The 19,741-nt window shown below is 40.9% G+C and overlaps 1 protein-coding gene across 1 annotated transcript in view; it reads right to left on the reverse strand.

Annotated features, from left to right (window-relative positions):
• The window catches only part of slc4a5b (solute carrier family 4 member 5b), a 29,631-nt gene extending 12,721 nt beyond the window's left edge, over positions 1-16,910 (reverse strand). The window contains exons 1-16 of the mRNA XM_061070717.1: positions 16,847-16,910; positions 15,723-15,941; positions 12,194-12,323; positions 11,901-12,061; positions 11,373-11,528; positions 10,591-10,698; positions 9,574-9,629; positions 5,230-5,387; positions 3,654-3,741; positions 3,173-3,327; positions 2,439-2,564; positions 2,169-2,343; positions 1,761-1,894; positions 1,500-1,680; positions 1,282-1,372; positions 157-215 (exon numbers count right to left, since the gene is read on the reverse strand). Of these exons, the coding sequence (XP_060926700.1) occupies positions 157-215; positions 1,282-1,372; positions 1,500-1,680; positions 1,761-1,894; positions 2,169-2,343; positions 2,439-2,564; positions 3,173-3,327; positions 3,654-3,741; positions 5,230-5,387; positions 9,574-9,629; positions 10,591-10,698; positions 11,373-11,528; positions 11,901-12,061; positions 12,194-12,323; positions 15,723-15,941; positions 16,847-16,910 (2,061 nt within the window). The remainder of the gene's footprint in view (positions 1-156; positions 216-1,281; positions 1,373-1,499; positions 1,681-1,760; positions 1,895-2,168; positions 2,344-2,438; positions 2,565-3,172; positions 3,328-3,653; positions 3,742-5,229; positions 5,388-9,573; positions 9,630-10,590; positions 10,699-11,372; positions 11,529-11,900; positions 12,062-12,193; positions 12,324-15,722; positions 15,942-16,846) is intronic.
• Between the last annotated feature and the right edge of the window lie 2,831 nt (positions 16,911-19,741).

A 19,741-nucleotide genomic window follows, 5' to 3' on the forward strand; every position in this document is an offset into this window, starting at 1 on the left:
TCTTTGTTACTGAGAGTGTCGGGCTGGTCAGGAGCGATTTCCTTCTATGGGTCAAACTTGAGCTGCAACATTTATTCAACAGATCATTTTCATCTGGACATACAGCTCACAGATATGAATAGGAAAGATTCATCAGTGTTGTCAAAGTTCACTTACCAGCAGAGTCATGTTATCATCTCCGAGTGGAGCTGAAAAATTAAATCCCAGCACAGATGCTTGAAAAGATGAAGAAAAAAACAATTAAATCATGAGCAAGATGATGGGTAAAACTTTCCTTTCGGTAATAGTGGTGATGGTATTTTTTACATTCTGAATATCAGACTACAATAATATATCCCAGCCCCATCACTACTTTTCTCAGCATGCACAGTAGTTGGGTCGACACATGCACACTCACTTTTTCAGGCAGCATCCCAAAGTGAGGCAAGAGACAAAAGACAAGACCCGCAAATCATCACAGAGTAGGAATCACGTTTCCTCTTAAATCTGTTTCCATGATGAATCATTATGTTGACATGCCGATCAAATGTTTCCATGTCAATATATCACAAGGGTGACATTAATTATGTTGATAAATTAACAAATGCTGTAGCTCTCAATGTTATGATTGTTATTGTTATATTGAATATCTATCTTTGCACAAAGGAAGCAGAGTGAAACAGCTGCCCTTGGCTCTGTGCCCAAAACAGTCATAGGCCAATTCTATTTCACGTATTTTGTTTGTTTGGTCTGTCCAGTAACAGAAATGTGACACCAACTATTTGTTACCTAAGTGGTAACGGTAGATGAAGTAGTTATTTCCGAATGAACAACAAACTATCTGACTGGTAAATACTCGTATTGTTTCCTAAGAAATAGTATGGATGTAAATAGAAACACCACTTCCTATAAATCCACATACTTTGTGGACTGATTAAACAATCAACCTAAAAATCCTTCATCGGAGAGCATTTAGGTGTTTGTACATGTATGTTTTTAACCTCGGGACAAAGCTTGGCCAGTTGCATCTACTCCATCCTGATTCCAATCTTTCAAAACACACACCAAACTGTTATTCATCTTCTCAGATCAAAAATCCCAAATACTGAGAGGTTGAACTATTCCCTGAAGTGAACAAGACAACATTTGTTATCTCTTAATATTTTATTGGTGAAATCAGTCATTCAGGCAGTCTTTTGGTCATTGTGAACATTTTAGGTGAGAAGCTCACTAAAATTATATTGTTGAATATATATAACGTTCAGAAAACAAAAGAAAACAAAAAGCAGTTTGCAGACTCACCCTGGTCTGGAGCGATGCATTCACATTTGTAGGCTGTTACATAGTCCGGCTTGAAGCCACGGTTAATTGGATAATACTTAAAGGCTCCTACCTGTGAAAAAGACAGTTTGTGTTTTTAACCTTACATAATGTAAAAATGGATTTTGATTGTTGTGCTGTGCATCTGTGTCCCTCCTGTGTTATGCAGTTGTGCCAGTGTGTCGGTCCACGTTACCCACCATCTTCTTAATGGCGTCAGAGATGAATATGAAGGAGATGAGGCTGGAGAAACCCTCCTCTGTGAAGCGGGTCATGTACTTGATGATGTAGCTGGCGTCTGAGATGACCAGCACAAAACACTGCAGACACGAGTGAAGGCCGATCCAGAGACGCAGCTCCATGTAGTCTATACCGTTACTCCTGCAAAGTGTGACATGTTAAAAAGAGATCCTTTCTCACTGTAATTGTATTCATCTGTTCATGTTATGTGTGCATCTTACTTGCTGAATTCATAAAGCAGCTTTTCAAAGATGAGAATGGGTCCTGTTGAACTGAGGATGATAAGAGGTTGTCCACCAAACACACAAAAGACAGTTCCAGCCAAGGCAGTGCCAAGGAAACTCTCCATCACACCCTGAGAGAAAGAGAGGCGACAGGCAGAGAGTTAATCTGTCAGAAAACTGTAAGACGTAAAACACAGGCTGGAGGATTTCAGAGTTACGTTGGATTGTTTAAGTTGGGTAACAGTCCCTCCAATGTTATGCTTGCAACACTCATCCGAAATTCAACCAGTCTTTGTGAATTCCAATTTTTGGTAAAACTACCAAATGTGGGCTCTTTTTCATGTTAAGATGAATTATATTTTAGAGAAAGCCTGTTAAATCCTGGATGGACTGGATTATGATAACCTGGTAGTTGTCTGTAGCCTCCCCCAGCAGGCCTCCAAAGGTGATGGCATTTGTGATGCAGCCAAGGTAGATGAAGAGCACAGCAGAGATGGACTGAATATGGAAGCCATCATAGATATCACTGCAAAGCCATGGGGCCTTCCTTTTAATGTCCAGCCACAATCCACCGCAAAACCTATCCAAACAAGTTGGAGGGTGTAGTTAAAAACCTGGACATGACTAGATCTAATGACATCGTACATGAAATAGTCATCTTCAGCCCTCTCCCACCTCCCAGTGAATTTCAGCTCCTCTCCGAGCTCATGCGGAGCAGGCATCTCTTCATCTTCTCCTCCAGCTGCTCCACCTGCTGAGCCGTTCACCTGACCCAGTTCGTTCAGGTTCAGCACTGACTTCCTGGGACAAAGAGAATTGAGAGAACTGTTTTATATTCAATCCAGCCAATTTTTGATGATAAAAGGCTATTTTTCCCATCCAGCTTCAGACCAAAGCCCAGAGAATATGCTGATAAAGGTGTTTAATTACATTACTCCGAAAACTGCTGCAGGTTAATCAATAGTTCTGGTTCTGCCTAACCTGTGATATTATCTATTATTATATTAACTATTAAATGCTTTCTCAACAAATTGGGAAAATGTGTTGTATTATTTGGTAAAGTCTTCTGTTGGTTCAAATTTTGTGGTGGAACCATGTGGAATCCCCCAGGGTTCAGCTATATGGACTCTATTATTCAACCTGTAAGTGTTGTAGATCAAGTAAAACATGACAATAATTAAGGTTATTTAACTAATTAAGTTTAATTTTATCAAATGACTATAGCCTCACTCTATGTCAAGTCAAATGACAAGACAGAAATAACTGGGTTAGACAGGAAAAAATAACGGACTAATTTTTATTTGCTTACCTTGGCTCCAAAACTATAGAGAACATAAAACCTTTAAATAAAACAAAGAGGCTGGAGCAGCCTGGGTTCTAGTCGACATGTGTTACGTCAATGTACGTGCCTCATTTCAGCCGATGGAACCTTCTTTGGAGGTTCAATGCGAATTTTTGGATCCCATTCCCCTGGAGGGAGGACAATCACCTCATCCAGAAACTCGTCAACACCTGCAATAAGGTCATCACGGTCCCTTGCCTTGTAGGCAACATCACTGAACAGCTGGTATGAAATAAAGAAATAAAATCAAAGTCATTTGTTAGAAATTGTGCATTGTGTGGACAGCATCTATTGGCACGTTTCTAGTCCCAATCACAGCACTTTTGAGTTGGTCACATGCACCCGTTCACACGCATATTGATACAGTACTTCGATATAATCATCCTATGTGCGCAAACAGTAGACAGCACAGCTATTTTATTTTGTGCCTTGGCCAAGGACGCCTAAATCCATACTGGAAGACCTGGGAATCGAACCCCTGACCTTCCTCTACCTCCAGAGCCACAACTACAAATGCCTTTGTCTGTCAGTGGGTGTTGTTCACTTACGTCATCCACCATGAGTGTAGCAATAGCTCTGCCGATCTCATTATAAGATTTGGTTTTGCCATGAGGACCCAGCAAGATGAATAGAAACCTGTCAGAACATAAGGTTAAAAGATTAATTACACACACACATACACACATAGACACACTCACTATCACACTATCACACTATTTGTACATCTGGACATTCATTAGCATAATGCTTTCCCCAGCCCCTTACCCGAACATTAAATATCAAAACTAAATACCTAATCCTTACCCTGTGCTGCATAATAGATGTTCTTATTAAGGGACGTGTAGATCCTACCGATAGGAAATTGTGAGCACGTTGGGTTTTCTGATAGCCCACCGTCCACTAGTCAAATTGCTCCAATAACCTCCAATAACCCATTCATCAGAATATCTTCATAGACCATAATATAATCATATAGTATAACACCGACATAGATATAAAGCTACCTGTTACCCATGCTCCTGTGTCTCCTAATTAGGGTTGCAAAGGGGCGAAAGTTTCCGGTAAATTTCCGGAAACTTTCCGGAAACTTTCCACGGGAATATATAGCTCGGGAATTTTGGGAATTAAAAAAAACAAAAAAAAAACTATGCAAATTAGACGCTGAGCAATTAAAAACATCATTCAAAACTCAATTTTAAGATGTATGGAATGCAGCACACGCTGCAAGTTGAATTTCAACCCTCCACTGTGCATTCTTCCATCACATGCACAGATAGTTCCCAGCATCCTTCACACTACAGCAGGGCTGATTGAGGCCTGCTGTAGTGAGCAGGACTAGTCAGGTAAGTTTCGATGATATTACTGGAGAAAATATTATTATAAATATTATTAGCATGCTGATTGAGAATTGTTCATCTGTTCATCTAGCCTATTTCCATTCATTTATCCATCAATTGTAAAATATTTTTACAGACTATTCCAATTGTTTGGCTAACTATTTATATCTCTGGCATTGCATTAGTGTTTTTTTACAAACTTTTTTCTCATCTTATTCTACAGAACAATGCCACGTGCACTATCTCATATGAGGAGACATTTCACCTTATCCAATGTAGAAGGAAAGGCTGTGTACATTTGCAAATACTTGCAAAGACCTATGTTAAGAATGACACAAAGATGCAGAAGCATATAGTCAAGTGCCCAAAGTTTCCTCAGGGCTCAAATCAGCCTATGACACAACAAAATGTTTAAATTTATGTCTGTATATGACAAGGTAAATACAGTGAGTATAAATTACCCACAACATTTCCAGTTTATTCCCGTTAATTCCCGTTAATTCCCGTTAATTCCCGTATATTCCCGTTAATTCCCGTTAATTCCCGTTAATTCCCATGAAAAGTTTCCAACTTTGAATATTCCCGGAATTTTGCAACCCTTCTCCTAATCATAACCTAATTCTAACCCTAGAAACAAGTCTTCACCCTGAAACAGCCCATTAAAAATGGGTCAGAAATGGTAGGTTGTACATTTTAGGCTCAAAATGGTCCACAAAAAGATACACACACTTTTTGAGAGTGTGTCTCCCTGTCTTGAGAGAAAAGACAAGACATCAAAGACACTCACCTGGTGGGCACAGGGACCTCAGTGAGGCCTCCTAGTGTTGTAGCTTGAGCCAAACGAACAAAGGAGACAAAGGGCTTGTCCAAAAAATCCACCTCGCCAATCAGGACGTTGGATGCCTCGGCATCGCGTGGAATCTTCTTCATGAACTTGTTTTTCAGCTGGAGGAGCAAACGAAAAAAGGTAGCAGGAGAAGTTGAAATCACAGATGGAGGGACGGTGCACTGAAGCTGAACTTTCCTAGCTGACTGCATTATGTGTTCCAAGATCAGGTATTTGATCTTGATTTAGTTGTCAGTGGTGATATCAAATGGTTGGATAGTTACGATGGATTCGGATTCAGAAGCACCGGTAAGCTACGGTCGCTACTCGCTACTGTCTGCCGTGGAATCAAAACAAACCCTCTAGTTGAGGACCGCCTTGATGACGCGGTCCCGAATGCGCCACAAGAAGCAGGCGGAAAACCTGCATGTCCATGCAGCAAACAGACAGGTCTGTCGGCCAATAAGGTCCTTCGGTCCGAAGAATTTTATTGGTTGAAGTTTTCACTAAATATTATGAGAGTGAAATAATTGTTTGTTTTTACTCCTGGTGGGTCTGTCTTGCATTTTAGAGTGTCATTACCTTATTAATACCAATTTAACCTTATCCAAAAAAAGTGTAAAAATGCAACAAAGGTGAGAGTCCCTTTAACATAAGTCAACATCTATTGGATGACCTGCCTTTACATTTTATATTACTATTCATGGTCCCCAGAGGATGTAGCAGACTGACATTTCCTGTAGGCCCACTAGGAGCCGTTATGGAAATGTGGTTAAAATGTTCATGCTCCCATCAGGAAGAACATTGATAGCTTTGGTGAAGGAAAAATAAAATCTCACAAATGAGATTAAATGAAAGTTAAAAACAGTCTAAATCGATTTTAGTTAGAGTTCAAGTACAATTTTGTATTCACTTCACAATGAATGTAAAGAATCTAAAACACGTTTTTTTTTTCCCTAAAGCATCAAAGAGTTGCTGTTGTGGCCATGGCACAGATTCTTCAGTCTTGTTTTCCCCAAATGAATTGCAAACTGTATTTAAAAAATCACACAACACTCCTACGGCCAGCCCGCCCCCTTCTTCTCCTAACCAAGGAAGCACGTGGCAGTGGAGTGGTGGAGGCTTAAATGAAAAGCTCCTGATAATCTGTGTTTAATGCTGCTTTCAGAGTCAACTCACCAACTGTTCCTCTTTCACTCTCTAACTTCTTGGTCCTAACCATAAACAAACATTTCAGTGCCACAAACAGCACAACCAGCTCATTTAACAACAATCCACCCACTCACTGTAGCTGCTGTCTGCAGCAGGGAGTTTACTCTCAGAGTTGCACACCCCTTTAGTGGCATGATATGATGTGATGAACCTCACTGTAGTGTAGTAGTATAGTCATATTGGTCAGATCGAGGAAGCCAGCTTTAGACTCATGAGTTCATTTCTTACTCCCTTTGAAGTTCTTTTCATGATATTTATGCAAATAAAGCACACACACACACACACTAAATTACTACTGCTGGATAACAAAGGATACAGTGATACAGAACCTAGAGTTATTGCATACTTTGGCCCAAATCAAAAGGAAAAGCTAATGGCTGAGGCAGAGATTATATTCACCACTGTTCTTTTGTTCAGAGAAACAGAAGCCCCAACACAAACATACAGTAATGAATAAAAACACGCACACAGGGAGAATATAATTGAAAAAATGACCACCTCAGATGCCTGAGTGTGTGGATTAGAGGGATAAAATACCTCTCTGTATACCTCCTCATAGAAAAATACTCAATTCATCATAAAACACACAAGCAGCATGCAACAAAACACACAAATACTTGTGCTTTTCAATATATGCCATCCGTGTGCAAAACTGACACAATCCAATCTCCCGCAGGCAACAGGAGATTAGCTGCTTACAAATCAATAATGAGTGCAGGGTCTGCTTATATATCCAAGCTAAAGTGAATGTGTAGGATATACAGATAAAGGGGTCTGCATTGGTGTTACACATTAAGTTACCTGTTTAGTTTACTCATTATTCAATAATTCTTATTTTTCCGCCTAGAGAAAAAATGTAATATGTTACACACTGAAAAAATGGAATTTGACACCACAATCATGAGATTCCACTAAGTTTCATTATGGGAAATGCAGAACAGAGTATTTTGGAGCTTGACCTAAACTGAGGGCCAGAAGGGCTGCTTTGATTTTGAAATTTCCTCATGTTGAAATGCAACAGTAAATCACACCTGCATCAGCTTTATTGTGTTGAATTTATGTCAAATTTTTGCACTGAAGTGTTAATCAGGGTTTACAAATGTCAAACACTAGGTCTTTCCAGGTCCACTCCCTGAAATTCAAATACCCAGGATTTTAATGAATCATTGCTACAACACCAGAATATTTCTAATGAGATCTAGCAGGTTGTACAGAAAAACAGAAACGAAATAGAATGGCCCCGGGGCTCCGCTCCTCACAGCGCAACACACTCGCCCAGAGACAGAAGCATTGAATGAGACTTGAGCTCATCACCGCGAAGGAGCCGCTAAGTTACTTTGTAGACAGTGTTGGGGAGTAACGGAATACATGTAACGGCGTTACGTATTTAGAATACAAATTATGAGTAACTGTATTCCGTTACAGTTACAAATTAAATAGATGGTATTCAGAATACAGTTACATTGTTGAAATCAGTGGATTACATGACGGTACTTCTCGAGTTTATTCACTCTCTCGTAAATCCACCGGCGGCAAAACCCCCAGGAAGCAGCTGGAGACCAGGGCTGCCGTAAGAGCGCACCTTCCCCCGGCGGCGTGAAGAAGCCTCACCGCTACCGGCTCGGGGCCGGGACCGAAGCTCTGAGAGACTTCCGTCGCTACCAGAAATCTACGGAGCTGCTGATCCGCAAGCTGCCCTTCCAGCGCCTGGTGAGAGAAGACCGACCTGCGCTCCCAGAGCTCTGCTGTCATGGCTCTGCAGGAGGCCAGCGAGGCACGCCGGGTTCACACCGGACGCTGAAGCGCCGGGCAGCTCTAATAATATCACCCGTTGATCCAGAAGTATAAAAGCATATGGTCACTTGTTGCTCCAACATTAACTGTAACAGCGTCCCAATTTAATGTCATCCATCTTCAAGAACTTCTCCGCTGTTTGCTCCGTTCAATGTCGGGTGTCGAGGGTAAATTACGTATTCTCCGCCCCCCCCTCTCTTTTTATCTTTATGACTGCTTGTGTGTCTGTAGTGGATGGGCAGAGGGGGGCATTTAATAATGTGATCGGTAAAATTGGTAAAATTAAAACTCCAGGACACCAGAAGGGGAATACAAACTATGGGATGCATACTTTATCATTTATATCATATAAAATGTCATCAATATCGTTTCAAATCATTTTTCAGTGTGTTTCCTGGAGCGATACGCTCGCGTCAAGCGCAAAGAGAGAGAGAGTTTAAACTGCTGCTGCTCCACTGACTATAACAACGCCGCAATCATACACTTAAAAAATGCAATACAAACCGGAAGTATTCCAAGTATTCAGAATACGTTACTCAGATTAGTTAATGTAATGGAATACGTTACAGATTACATTTTTGGGCATGTATTCTGTATTCTGTAACGGAATACGTTTTGAAAGTATCCTTCCCAACACTGTTTGTAGAACAGTGGAAACAGTGAAAACATCGAGTTTCTCTGGTCACATCTGCTCAGAGATCAGCTGCTTCATGGGCAGAGCAGAAGCTGAAGGTGGTTTGTACCTAGCTGGAGTGTTTCCTTCTCCTCTCTGCTCTCTCCTTGTGCTCAGTAGAACACGAGACGTGACGCTCAAAGTCAGGATTACTGACACCTTAATCATCCCAATAAAAAATAACCTGAACTAACCCTCTGAACTTGAACTACTTCATTTTAAGTGTGAACCGGCTCAACACTGCAAACAGCTACTGGACTCCAGTCAGCATTGAAAGGCAGAAGTAGAAAGGCTGGATCATCACACTCCTGTGACCAATCTTGCATGAGACTGCGGTAAGGCCCGCCTTTCTCATTAGCATAAGCACACATAAATGAGGGATTAAATAAATGTGGAAATATATTTAAGACATTTATTTAGACATTTCTGTTGTTATTAACGTATTTATTTATTTATTTCTGTATTAATTTATGTATTTCCTTTTTTATTTATTTATTTATTTCTGTATTTATTTATACATTTATTTATTTATACTTAAGTCATGTATGGTCCTCCATATAAAGCTCCACTGTTATCCAAAAGCTAGTAAAAACACATGACATGAAATGGTTGAATACAACATTTACCTGGTCTGTGCTCGGTGTGTCTGAAATGTCGTTCATGCTTCGGCTCTGGGCAGGATCTGTAAATGAAGCATTATTATATTTGATACTAAAACACACAACACATCATAGATAGGATGAAGGGATATAAGGAGATATTTGGTCAGTAACTATTCAGAAATATGTTAAAAAATAATTGTTTACAGGTTATAAATTCAATTTAGCGGCCAGTGTTCCCAGAGTGTTCCACAACTTTCCCATGTTGAATTGTTTCAGTTGTGGATTATATTTTAATGAGCCATTTACCCCCTTTCCTCCTCAAAGCAGATTTGGGAACAAATAAAATTGAACAGAGAGAAAGAGAGAACGAGAACATACTGCAGAGCCCAGAAAATCCTCTCATAATCCCCTTCATCCAGACAGATTCACAAAAGAAACCATCAAAGGATCACACAATAGGATCAAATTCTCTTAAGTAAACACACAATTAATACAGTATGTCCAGCACATTGTGTCCATGGTGAGTATAAACACACAAAGCCATCAAAAGTGTTGAAATCGTGCAGTAGCTGGGAGCTGCCAGGGACCAGTGGGGGTTAGAAAGTAAGAGGTGTGTATCAGTGGGTGACTAAAAGTAAAAAGTAAAGTAAAGGAAGAACAACTATTGAAAAAAATGTGCCATAATAAGTTTATGTCCTGTCCTCAAATTTCTCTGAAAAGTTGCCCTGAGGTGTTTATTGTAAACAAACTGGTGTTTACTCAAACGATTTCTCATAAAACCACAATGTATGGGCTGTGAGTGCATTTCTTTCTTTATAAACACAAAGCCAATGAGTTTTAGATTTCAACTGTGCATTGTTTATATCCATGTTTATTAGCGAACAGTCTTTTTTAAGCCATTGCTAATGCAGATATAAAAACACAAATTTTACATTTGTTAACATAAAGTAACTGTTATTTTAATTTTTTTTTAAACACATGTGCAAACCTGATATGATGCATGCATGTGTGCATGATTGTATGTTGTGTGTTTTAACTCACGCAAGCGGCCAAGGCTGCCTGACTGCCGAGGACGTAGGTCTTCTGTGGAGCGGTGGTTCCCAGAAACTGAAATATTGCTACGACTCAGATTAACCTGAGGACTACGGCCTGACAGAGCAGCAGCAGCAGCAGCAGCAGCAGCAGAGGATGTGAAACGATGGCCACAGCAGATGTGATTTTAACAAGGAAAAGGTGAAATAGATAGAGGTCAAAATGGCAGAAAATAAAGGAAGCGTTAGGATGTAGTTATGGTTTGAAAGTTTTGATTGGTAGTAGAGAAAGTGTACAAACAGAATACACACATACAGAAACCCACAGTGGTGTAATGCAAGGTATATGCAGGTATATGGTGTATCACCACTTGCTTCTCAATAATCATAGCGTATACCCACTTCTAAATCGCCCCTCTGGTGCAGTAGTGTCCTGCAAGCCTTTTTTTCCTAGGAGTCGTGATTGGTTAGTTAGATTAAAAATATCAGAGTAAGCCAAACATAGGCAGGGCAGGGTCATGTCTATGTTTGTTTTCCTCTGAAAATTTCACCTGCCCATTACGTAAAATGCAGTAGAGTTATGTACATAGTAATATTTGTAATATTTTCAAACTGTAACATTATTATTTGGAAACTGCCCCATGAGAAATAATGTAAATTGTGTCATGGTGGCACACTCTGGCCAAAGAGTCTACCCACTACACCACTACACCACTGCACACACTCACACACACACACACACACACACACACACACACACACTCACACACACACACACACACACACACTTACTCGAAGAAGTGTTGGAGGACTTCCCTATGTCTGCCAGAGAACGGTGCATTGGTTTCTTGGTCTGGTGACGGTGTTTCCTCAGCAACACAAAGGTGATCTTCTCCTTCAGATCAGGAAGGATGAGACCGTCGGCAATTTGTCGATCCACGATCTCATCTGGAAAGAGTCAAAGTTTACGGCACAGCTGAATTTGCATGAACAACGTCTTTGACTTCATATGATTTAAACCTTTCCCTACAAATCTAATATTGATATTTCCATGGAATACCCTCGTAAATTCAACAATATTCTGAAAATGGCTGAAGTCTTGACACTTCTGGATGTGCTGCTATTGAACACTCCAGTCAAAGACTGGACCCAATTCTTCAGAGTTTCTCGGTTTACCTTTGGCATTAGCATTTCAAGTTTCTGTTGTATGAAAGACAGAAGTGCAGTCTCAAATTTCACTAACATGTTCTGGATAAGGGTGAGCAGTGTAATTATTTACTACAGGTACAGACACACCAGGGGAGAGGCTGTGGGACTCACCCACTATCTGTGGCAGAGAGTAGCCCTCCAGGTCCAGCAGAATGCTTCCTGTCTGCAGACAGGTCCTGAGCTCAAACAGGCTGTGGAGGGTCAGTGTGGAGACATGAGGCTTGCTCCATCTTTCACCTCCCTCCTCCACCTTCTCCTCAAACTTCACCCACCTACACAGGGGGAGGAAATTGGGGGTTTGGAATCGGAATTCGATAGCTGTAAATCCCATCAAAAGTGTTCCCAAATCCTTGACTAATGAAAGCCCTGACACTCAGGCTGCATGTTTGTGTGTGTCCTAGTACCTTGCAGACTCTTTCCACTCTAATTCCCCCCCCTCGTTCTGTAGTGTGTCCATCTCAGTGAATATGGTGGGTGTTGGGGTGTTGTCATCTTCCCCCAGTATGTGGCGCAGCCGCTCCGCTGCAGGAGACACTGAAGACAAAGGCCAAACAACAGACAGGGTCAGTTTCAGATTTCTATTAAATATAAATTTGCAGGTCACAAATCCCAAGCAACAGATATAACACATATTTACACATGTAAAGATATTCTCGTATTTTTTTTTAATACGCCTATCATTTTTTATTTGATACCATTCTTTTACCATTATTTTTCATAGCTACCATTTGATAGAAGCTAGATTCATCAGTATGTTGTATGTTGTGTTTTGTGGAATAAACACTGCTGCCACAAGTAGACTATAGGTTTTTATTCGTATATTTATCAGTTTGGGATGTTTCCTTTATGCACAGTGGAGACAACAGAGTCTAGAGAGTAAGGTCGTCACATGTGACAATGGTCCCAGGACATGACCAATTTCACAGAATGGTCCTTTGACCAACAAGACTAAATAGTTAACAATCTAAATAGTTAACAATCCCCAGTTACCCTTTTTTAATGAGGATCAAAGTCAGCTCCTCTAATTACTATCTGAAAGAGTTGTGTAATCTATCAGCTGGCACCTTTTCTAAATTTACTCTGAACTGATCAATCTGCATTAACGTCTGAGCCTGGAGGCGCTGTGCAATTGCATCCCAACGATGTGTGTGTGTGTGTGTGTTTGTGTGTGTGTATGTGTGTCTCACAGATCTCCCAGTTTTTCTGTTGCACAGTTTATTCCCCCAAAAGCTTAAAAAGGCAAAAGTCAATAACACACAACCTCATAGATCTGAATGGGTCCAGTTTTAGCTACAATTGTCCGAAGCCTCATGTGAAAGTGCACATTCACAATTTCAATCAACACTTCCGCCTGGAGGGGACAATTATGTAATCCATGGCTACAACAGCACAGTGCATGATTATAACACACTAGAATGTTCCACAATGAGACCAATCAGTCATGTTTTCATGACTTTGTCCGCTCTGTCAGACTAGGAGGTCTGCTGTTCCCTCTTTGATCTCTGACCAAAGTTATCCCACAGAGGCAGATCATGCTTTGTTGTGTTTGCTGTGTTTTCAGTTCAGTCGTGGATCATTGGGTAAAACACAAATGCACAATTCTATTTACTACTTTAACTTCTTGTAGGCTGCACTCTTTTCATACAAAGAGAGGATCTGAAGGACAAACGCAGGGACCAAACTGCATCCAGCACACTTCAGCTTATTTTGTATGTTTGGTCTGACACCTCTACTCATCCCCATCTCAAGAAGCAGCAGGCAGGCGTGGAATATAAAGGTTCTGTTACATCCACTGTACCATGTTGGCCCAGCACCAGATGGCTTATCCACACACACACACACACACACACACACACACACACACACACACACACACACACACACACACACACACACACACACACACAAATAGTGAAGACATGTTTTCCAGCAATGTCACTTCAGCCATTCCCCTTGGGAAGAAAAACTCGTCAGAAGAATGACTAGGAGCATATTGGGGGAGGTAAACATGAGGAGTTGTTCTTGCTTGATATTTTTTTCAGCCCAGTGTTCTGTATTAGTAACTATGGGCATGTTGTGATCTGGTAAGAGAAGTCCTATTTAATACAGTGGTGAATAGTTCTACTATAGTTTAACTGCAGAGGGAGAAATGCCGGTGACACAGCTTAGTGACTGAGACTGTGCTCGTGGCCGTTCAAATAACAGTATGAAGGTTTATCAGGCTTGACGAGCAGCGCTTGAGTGCTCAGTTTAACGAGCGTTTAGTTTCAGTGTGGGACTTGAAGATAGACTTGTGACTCCTGGTGGAAATTACTTCATGCTGAAACTTCTGAGATGAATTATTCACATATTTAAACATGATCACAGGTGTGTAGAGACCCTGCACACGGCTGATAAATAACACACTCACACACACAAACACCGTGAAGGAGGAGAACCACAACCAATTTACCATATGCAACGCGTGCTAAATGAAGTAGTGAAATACTGTAATACTGAAATACCTTGAATGTCTGAAACCATTAAATCACTAACTTCTGATACACATTCTGGATATCTGTGGTGAACCCCAGCTCTAATACAGACTGACTGAATCTTGTTTCTTCAGGTGTTTTCCTCCTCCATTTCTCTTTCATGTCATCTTTACCTATTTGAGAGCCTGGCAGGGTCCAGCAGGAGGCCATGATGGAGGGGCAATAGGCCCTGGGGTCCTGCAGGCTCACTGGATCCACTGAGGTGCTGAAGAGGGGTCCTCAGTCTGGCTTTGGTCAAGAAGAAAAAGACGTCTGGGTTCCTGAGGGTTCTTAGCTCACCCCCATGAGTGGAGAGAAGTGACACACTTTGACTCTTACTCGCGTACGTCCTTTCCCCTTCTTCCTGTGCTCTGCTGCGTTTACAGGTATTTTGCCCCAGCCAGTTCTGTTGTTTCAGTCAGCCGATTTGGTGTGTGGTGGGTTTATGTGAAACCTGCGCCATTCAATCAGTTGGTCTCCTCTAAGCTGTGGCAGAAATCCACCGAAATCTCCAAAGCAGCAAAGAGCCAAAGGCTTTAAGAGGGTTGACACACACCACGGGGCCCTCGAGCACTCTCCTCCCAGAGGTCCATGCACAAACACTCAAGCACACACACTCAAACTCAAACATGCATGAGAACAGCGCGGACTTCCTCGCCCACAGAACTCCTATTGCTCAGAAGACCCAGGTAGTCTGGTGCCTCCAACCATCAACTCAGGCCTTGTGTTTGCGGCACACATTTGGGACGAGTCCTTTCTGGAGCAGGCCAAAAATTAAGCATACCAAAGGCAAAACACTCAAATAACCAAATAACATGCACGTACACAACACATGCACACACATGCACACACAGCTTGGAGTTCCTCAGCTCTAATCAGCTTACAGGCTTCAGACTTCGTGGCCCCTTGCTGCAAAAATATTCATCACATACATACATACAAGCACCCGCAGCTGCAACCTCATCACAGACACTCTTAGTGCAGGCAGACCTGCAATTGTGTGCGCAACAGCATACATCCAACCTGATCATATGCCTCTCACTAATGTGTGTGTGTTTGTGTCTGTGTGAGTGTAAAATCAACAGGTAAAGTGTTGTGTGTTTTATATTTTTAAGGTCTCTTCAAAAAATTGAAGAGTAGAGATACCTTCACATTGACAAATAAAGCGATTTAAGGGAAGCATAGTATAAGAAGACTCTTGGCTCTACTGTACATTGTAAGTTTCATCAGCTATATTATATTTTCAACTTGTTTTAAGTTTGTAAGTTTATTCTATTTTTTAAGCTTGTATGCCCCTTGTATATGATAATTTTCTATATATAATATTAGAATAGCTAAGCCCTAATGGGTTACTTTAGAAAAGTAAAAGAAACAATAGGATCATGGGACACACGTCTGGTACAGACTCAGTTTACCTAACCTGTGAGGTTGATTTGCCCATGATGATCAACACTCCCCTCCTCATCGTCGTAGTGCTCCTCTCTGTCGTGATGATAGCTTCGGTGCGAGTGGTCACGATGCGTGTGGTGATCGTAGTGCTCGTGTCGTGCGCTATGTTCGGCATCACTGGAATGGGAGTGGTGTCTGCGCCTCTTCCGCCTGTGGGAGACTGGGACACCAATGTACTCCGGCTGTGCCTCTGAGAGAGAGAACATGTTAGAAAAAAGATCAAAACACTGACTGCTTGTGGAGTGATGTGAAAGTCCTTGCTAATAAAGCAGTGTATGTGAACACACACTCACATTTGCAGTCTGCAAATATATTGTGTTGTCACAAATATAAACGATGGCAACATCATTTAAGACAAAGCTTCAAAATCAATCTGATTGTGACCCTGACTTGGAGAGAAAGTATGATGCCTCAATTGGGTTGAGTGGGTAAGATCTCCCTTGAGTGAGTCTTCAACTTCTAGTAAGAAGAAATTAGTTCTGTACTGTCGATGTCATGCAGAAGTTTTCAGATGCTTTTGGCTCATCAGAATAATTTAATACTGACATGAGGCCAATAGGTGTTCTTTTCTGTACATGACCGGTACAACCCCTGAGCTTCAAGTGGTGCGCTGCTTCCATTTCCCGAATAATTATCAGACTATCAGGAAAAGTATCTGCCAGCATGCTGTAATAACCACTTGTCATCGGCTTCAAATAAATGCTTTTGTGTGTACTCGATGAAATAATCAGGAACTGTTTGCAAAAACTCAGCATATGTGGGACATTTTTTTGAGGACAGTGGTGCAACATCCCCTGTCTTTAACCCTCAACAAGGGTAAGAAAAAACAACCAAAATGTATTGTCAACAGCTCATTGCCAATTTTTTTAGTTGAAACCATCAGTCTTGTTGAATCTGATATTGAGGTTAGAAAGTCCTTTGTGACAGTTGATGGGATTGAGAAGTGTATATTCCAATTTTCCCCACTACAATACGGCTAATAACATTTTACAAACTAATTGCCATGTATTTAACTTTCTTTGAGGTGATCCAGGGCTGTGCCCACTTTACTCAGCTGATAATCCCGCATTTCTTCCAGGGTTACTGTTGTCTCACCATCATCGTCGTCATGGTGTCGATGACCTCTGCTCCTTCCCCTCTGCCAGTCATGATGATCCATCCTGAAACAGATAAGAAACAGGGAGGAAGAGGTTTACGGAGGAAATATAGAAGCTGGAGGAAAGAAAGAGAGGCGATCGTTATCAATTCATTTTTATTTGTATAGCCCATCTTTACAAATCACAGTTTGTTTCAAAGGGCTTAACAGGTGCGACATCCTCTGCCCATTCCCGATGTAATATAAAGTATTTAAATATAAATATAACATCACTAGGATTATTTTATATTCAATATCTTCCAATAGATCCGATCCACCTGAATCTTACACACTTAGCCTTTAACAGGGCAAAACTTACATAAAAACCCAAGACAGAGCCACATGTGAGGGATCCCTCACAACCGCAAGCATCAGAGCACATCAACAAAATTAACATATTTACAGCGCTTAATATTATCAACATTATCCCTGCCCTCTCTTTGATTCTCCATCAGCAATTACCTAATATACACCCCACTTCCATGAAAAGTTAAAGTGTACAATATGATGTATCAGGGAATCCTCCTCACATTGCTGTACCACATTGGCTGCCAGACCACATGGCAACACACATGCCACTGCAACATCCACAGATCGAAGGATGACAAGAGGAAAACTCAATCGAGAACCCCAGCAGCCCCTCAGGCCCCGGCTCGCGCTCAACACATGGAAACTAAAGCCAACGGTGATACATTTCCACCAACAATAACGGCTACACTTAAACATTTGAGGCTGTGAATCTCTAGATACATCAGTGAGATGTCTGAATATGTATGTTGTCTAAAAAGATGATATATCAAATCCTACCACAGATGTAGCTGGAGTTTTACAATGTCGATTGAGGCCAGAGGCCATTTTTACAGGATGATGAGATAGCCATGATTAACATTAATATAAACAAGTCTAGGATTTGCCAAGTTGTGTTCATCCTAACGCTACAACTCCTCTGATAAGGAAACATTTATTAAGGTTTCAACCAATGGTTAATAAATCATTAATTTATAAGAAACCTTAATGGATTACCCACAATTCTCTCCAAATAGAAATTGAAAAGATTTTTCTTCAATCTTGTTCTTAATTCCAAGTTTTTTCAACTTTAAATGTTAAAGAGTTATTAATTACAGACTATTTCAAAAATGTTATTGTAATTAATTTTCACACACTTGCTGTAGCTAAGTGTTAGTTCATCAAATGAAGATTGAAAAGAAACAGGATTTTTGCCGACATCCCATCAGGCACCAAATTGTCCAGATGCTTAAAGGAAACATAACAGCCCATGACTGACATGCTGCCATCATGTTTCCTCTGATAATTATGTGTATTCTGTTATTCATGATAAAGATTGAGTCCCTACAAAGTAGCTGGGAGCAATGTGACGCACTGTTGTTGTACAGTGTTCATGCTGGGACAGACTGGAGGGAGCAAACCTTGGTGTACTACACTTGTTGTTAACTGAACTGAATTCTTTGAATTCCTTATTGAACCTTAGTGGAATTCAATGCTGGTTTAACATTTTCACAACTCATGAGATGGAAAATTGGATCTGTCAAGTTTGATTTTGTCAAGTCCCACATCTAAAGGCAGCATGCTTAATTTGGACCAGCTTGCAAGGTTTTCCAGTTAGTTGCCTTTAAAAGATCAACACTTTTAGAATGTGATATCTTTATTGTTATAAGACTGAGTTGAGCACAATAGAATTCTCCGACAGATTCATCAGGGAGGGGATTTGAATGAATGATGAGAGCAATCTAAGGTCAGAAATATGATTTCAGTTTACAGCCACCAAAAAGAAAAGACAAGAATTACTACACTGGGATCTTATGCCTCCGCCAAAGACATGTATTTTTCTCAGATTCACATAAGGTTACGGTGACCTTTGACCTTTGACCACTGGTACTCATCTTTGAGTCCAGGTGATAGCTGATCAAAAGTTGAAAAAATTCCCCCAATTCGGTGTTGAAATATCACATTCACAGGGTCAAAAACATGTCACCGTGACCTTTGACCAGCAAATTCTAATCAGGTCATCCATGAGTCCAAGTGAATTGTACCAGAAGTAATACAATTCTCTAGCACATTCACAGGAACATGAGGTTACTGTGACCTTAAACTTCGACCACCAATTATAATCAATTCATCTTTGAGTTCAATTGAATGTTTGTACCAATTTTGAAGACATGAATTGCCTCAAGATGTTACATATTTAGGTGTCATGTTAACAAGAACAGGCCGGACAGACCGAAGTTCTGACGGATGGACGGACAACCTGAAAACATCATGCCTCCGGCCACTGGGTGTTGCCAGCACGGAGGCCTAAAAAATTAACAACACACACACACACACACACACACACACACACACACACACACACACACACACACACACACACACACACACACACAACAATCTACGTATTTTTTTCTATCCAGACATGAACTTGTTAGCGTTAAACATACATTTGTACAGGAATTGATCCCTGAGTTTCCTATGCACTGATGACATATAGCTTTGTCTTTCTAAAGCCGATTTGGGGGAGTTTTCTAGGCTGATCAATAGATGTCATTTCTGATTGCTTACTAGTTCCTGAAGCCTGATCACTGACTGTGAAGGACAGTCACATGAGTCCAGTCATGCACACACACACACACACGCACACACACACACACACACACACACACACACACACACACACACACATGCACAAACATGAATGCATACTTGTGCATGTACACAGTACACGCACATTGTGCTGAAGTAAACTCTAAAAGGTTGTAGTTTGGCATCATACTTCAGACACAGAGAGTCAGGGCAGCTCCTCTTCTTGACACACAGCTATCCTCAGGTTAGTGATAACT

Source organism: Limanda limanda, chromosome 1 (assembly GCF_963576545.1).
Source record: "Limanda limanda chromosome 1, fLimLim1.1, whole genome shotgun sequence".
Lineage (NCBI taxonomy): Eukaryota > Metazoa > Chordata > Actinopteri > Pleuronectiformes > Pleuronectidae > Limanda > Limanda limanda.